At 35.4% G+C, this 4,658-nt stretch overlaps 2 protein-coding genes across 2 annotated transcripts; one reads left to right on the top strand and one right to left on the bottom strand.

Moving 5' to 3' along the window:
- The first annotated feature begins 6 nt into the window (after positions 1 to 6).
- LOC118755706 (mitochondrial inner membrane protein OXA1L-like) lies at positions 7 to 560 on the top strand. The gene is made up of 3 exons (XM_036490528.1): positions 7 to 23; positions 83 to 200; positions 267 to 560. Exons 2-3 carry the CDS (start codon positions 89 to 91, stop codon positions 446 to 448), a joined length of 294 nt encoding a protein of 97 aa, XP_036346421.1. The 5' UTR covers positions 7 to 23; positions 83 to 88; the 3' UTR covers positions 449 to 560.
- On the bottom strand, positions 214 to 1,183 carry LOC118755705 (MIP18 family protein galla-2). Its single transcript, XM_036490527.1, has 2 exons — positions 961 to 1,183; positions 214 to 897 (listed from the first exon to the last, which is right to left on the bottom strand). The coding sequence occupies exons 1-2, from the start codon at positions 1,079 to 1,081 to the stop codon at positions 548 to 550; spliced, it is 471 nt and encodes a 156-aa protein (XP_036346420.1). The 5' UTR covers positions 1,082 to 1,183; the 3' UTR covers positions 214 to 547.
- Positions 1,184 to 4,658: the final 3,475 nt, after the last annotated feature.

The following is a 4,658-nucleotide window of genomic DNA, read 5'->3' on the forward strand; positions in this document are numbered from 1 at the left end:
GTAATTTCATTTCCTTGGGTCAGGTAGATAAAGTTTATTATTTTATTCGATTTTTGCACAACTCACTTGGTCTTCATTTAAGGTGGCCATGCTCAGAATACCTGCAGTGCGGGATTACTTCAAAATCGACAAGATGGTGGAGCATAAAAAAGACAACCTTCCAATAAAGAAGAAAGGCTTCGTTAAGGGGATGAAAGAATGTATGTAACAAAATAGATTGCCCCATTTAAAGAATTCTGCAGATATCCACTTTATTTTCATTTTAGCATGGGAAAATATGAAAATAACAAAAGAAATTGAAGAGCGCCAACGTCTGGATGAAATCCGTTTTGCCAAAGCCGGCAAGGGTCCCTTAGTGAAGACATTCAAATATGATCCTACCAAACCACAACCTGCGACGGGAAACACAAGTACGAGTACGTCCACGGTACACGCGAAAAAGGCTTAAGTTAGTGTGCTATTAGTTGTTACAGTTTAGTTTTACCAGTTGAACGCTTGAAATGTAAATTTTAATAAAGAAAAGATTGCGGCAAATCGTCGCACGCCTTCAAGCTTTAAAAGAGATGCATTGATTAATGACCTCAGCTAGATGCTTATTCTCCAGCGCGGCTGCAACACGCTCCTTGTCTGCAAGTTGCTTATTAACAGCATTCTCTGATGCATGCGTTCCAGGCGTAATCTCTACATTCACTTTGAAACGTGGTGGCAACGAGCGGAGCAGTTTTACGCGTATGGACAACCCAATGAGTGTAGCCATCGAACAGTGAGGAATCGTGGGCGTAAATTTAATAGTTACCTCATTTTTCTCATCGTTTACTCGAATCAAATCTTCTTGCACTACATGCAGCTCTTCCAATGTGAGTGGATGCTCTGGGTCGTTGATGTTACGAACGAGGTCTGAAAGGACAGTGATAAATTTATCTGCATGTATATATATGCAAAGTAGGCCCAAATATCTACCAAATATTTCACGCGAATCGATGGGGTCCGGCACGTTTTCATCCTCTTCATTTGCGGTCACTTCACGTTCCTTACGTTTCCCATAAACATTTGGGTTTATATTTTCAATTTCTGTGGGCATATTTGCACAAAGTTCTGAATTAAATTGGGAAAATTGCAAGGAATGAGAAGGAAAACCAAATGACAGCCAACGAGAACAAAAAAGCAAAACAAAATGAAAACGTCAAACCAGAGAACGTATATAATTTATACGTTCTCTGCTACCGCGAATCGGTTTGGGTTCAAAAAGCGGTAAGGCGAATCGGTGTGGGGCCAAAATGGACAAATGCGATTTGAAATATTAAAAATTCAGCTATTTTAAAAATTATTAGTCAAAGTTAAAATTTAATCGTTGAATTTACACCGCCGCCAATAAAAAAAATCATTTCCAGAAAAAATTTATCGCATGCAACCCTGTAGTGGCCAGGAGCGAATGAACAAGAAAGAGAGAGGTAAAAACTTTTTCGGCGAGTGAATTTGTTTCATTTTCAATTTGGTTGAGTTTGTCAACGGTTGTTTACGACGGGTTTTTGTGCAATTAAAAAAATATATGGAAGGATGTGAAAAATTAAAAAATGCAGAAGTTGAGAAGTTATTAAATGAAAATTAATACTAATTGTATGAAAAGCAAAGTGATTTATCAGAAATGAATATAGCAAGTTCCAGCGAGCGTAGAAAATGTATTAAAATTCGCAATTAAAGTGCAATTTCAGGGGTGTATATGTAAAAGAAAGCGAAAGCCAGCACAGCATCCTTTTTTTAATTTTTCCACTTTGCGTTTATTCTACATCTTTCCTGCTATTGCATTTTATTATGCGACTGCTCCACCCTCGACGTCCTTGCTAGCTGAAGAGTAGCGTTGAGAAGTATCGGGCTCTGCCAAGTGTGTGAAAAGTGGTACAAAAGACGCGGGAAGTGGTTTGATGCTCGATGGGGGCGTGTAGCTCAATAGCAACATGCAAAAGTTAAAATAAAATATAAGTGTGCAATAGCAAGAAATTGAAAGTAAATCGATTCAGGAAAGAAAAAACAAGTCGCGTCACATAGTCCCCATCATTGCGCTATTCCAACTTTGCAGTTGCGCGTCCGCGGTCGTTTTATGTGTACATCCGTACAAATGTGCATACATACATGTATATTAATGTGTGTATGGATTTGATTGGCATATGTGCAAATGCAACTTAAAGGCGTCGTGTCACCGGCGCCCCAACGCCGTCTACACTTAAAACCGTCGGAATTGATTTGGAACATGTTCACAGGATTACCGGCTTAAGGTATGCGATTGCTAGCAACGAAAAAACAGAGGAATCAGTCAACGATATTGGTAACAAAAACTCTCGTTGTATAAATGAGAGATGCATGGTATACATATGTATGTTAACCTGTGTGCATTTCTCTTATGAATATTTTCTTGTGATCTGCTGATGCTGTCTAATTCCTTTTATCCCTGGGCTTACTTGTGAATAGCCTGAAAAAAAGTTGCTGTCATCGTCCATCGTTGTTGCTGCCTGTGAAAACGAAAGCTGCTTTCAATATTTAGGTATGTGTATATATGTATGTAAATATTATTATGCATGAATACATATTTGTATGTTTGGAGCCACTCCCTTTATCCTGTTGCTAGGACAATAATCTTTCGTGTTTCGCAATAAATCTATGTATTTTAGAGAATTGTAGGTGGTTGAATGCCTACAGTTGTGTTCCTTAGAAAAAGATATTGATTTGAAACTTTAAAAATTGTTAAATTCGAAGGAAATGCGCAAATTATATTTAGTACTTTTAATTAGCGCACAAGCCCTTCTAAATTCGTAATTATAAATACTTGAATGTAATTGCAATAATGGCTGCCAATATTTTTAGATACCCTCAAACAGACCCACTATGCTACATATTTATCCGGTGCCATCTTGATAACACGGTTCACCTGAATTTGGTCTATTTTATCTCAAAAAACGGGAACCTCCTCAACGTATAGATTTTTTGATGCTGATTTGAAGTGCATTTAAAAAATTTTTTAGCGCGTCCAGTTTTTGAGAAAAAACTGTTGAAATGAGAAAAATGGCAAATTGTAAAAATAAATTAAGAAATAGAATTTGGACGTAAAAAAAGAATCACGTATTTATGAAAATCCAATTCGTTTGATCGATTCTATACATGTCGATGGAAAGGTGAAAAGGAAAAAAAAACTGATTAAAAAACACTAGCTAAGAACATGGCGAACGATTCCACTAGGGCAAAGCCACTATGGACAAGTGGTCTAATAGGAAATCAAATCTCCGCATGCTTGCTGACTATTGCTGGATCTTGAAAAGCGATGACAGAGAACGTCTATGCGTCTTCTCATTCATAGACGTTCTCTGGTGATGATAATGCGATTCCAAAAAAAAAAAAAATGTTTAAGGATTTCATTCCAGAACGCGGAAATTGTTGGGAGATAAAGGACTGGCTAATTTAATTATGAGGAGTAGCTTGGCCAAACACTAACATATGTGTAAGCGCCAATCTATTATTATTATTATTATTATTAATTTAATTATGAATCTGGATATTGATTTTTTAATGTGGATTTGTTCACGAAATAACTTAAAATAATTTCATTCATTGAGATTTCCGTATCTGTGGGAAAACAAGTGTATGCTATTGAAGAACTGAGTTTTTTATTTTATTTTTTCACTCATTTCTAATTGACTCATCGAAATGGGAAAGAACCCATCAGACGAATTAGATTTTCATTAATACGTGTTTTTTCTTCTTCTGAATAACAACGTGCAAATTCTATTTAATTTTTTTTTTTGAAAAATGCGATTTTGCAATTTTTCGCCACTTCAGCAGTTTTTTTCTCAAAAACTGGACGTGCTAGAAAAATTGTGTAAATGCACTTCAAATCAGCATAGAAAAATCTATAAGATGAGTTCGGCCCCGTTGTTGAGATAAAATACGTCAAATTTTGTTGAACTGTGTAATTGATTGAATTAAATAAATTGAATTGAATACCTATCTGATTATACATATTAAGTAACATACATACATCGTATATGTACTTACTAATGTTGAACGAAATGTAACTAAAACTCAATACGTCTACTCCACTTAATGATTCATTAATGGCCAAGCCCTTAGAGCTCAAATTCGCTTTTAATAAACTTTTTTGACATGCATATATGTATGTATACATACGTATGCAAATATGTATGTTGTGGGATTCACTTAAGCTAAACATGCTTTTATTGTTCATGTATCAACTTACCTGAATACAAACATACATATGTATATTTGATGGGTACGATAAAACCATTATAACTAGTGCTTTCCCTACTAAAAATTAATTTCACTAACTTAACTGATTTCCCATGACTATTATAGCTGTGTTAATGGTATTAATAATAACTAATAGTGTTTCAACGCATTTCTTTTTATTAGGCAAAGCAGAAGTGTGCGTGAGTTTGTGAAATTTGCATACAAAATTTGTTATCTAAATGAATTGGCATTGAATGTTAGAAAATCATCATCTCTTATCAATACAATTCCAAGTTATACTCGTAACATGTTTCGACGTTTTCATTTGCAGATTCCACCTAGCATGTACTTACTCTATGTATGTATATGTATGAATGAATGTATAGTTTTACCCCCATGTAGCCGGCCTCTTTACAATTATC

This window comes from Rhagoletis pomonella, unplaced genomic scaffold, assembly GCF_013731165.1.
Source record: "Rhagoletis pomonella isolate Grant_MI unplaced genomic scaffold, Rhpom_1.0 Rhpom_scaffold_07095, whole genome shotgun sequence".
NCBI classification, from domain to species: domain Eukaryota; kingdom Metazoa; phylum Arthropoda; class Insecta; order Diptera; family Tephritidae; genus Rhagoletis; species Rhagoletis pomonella.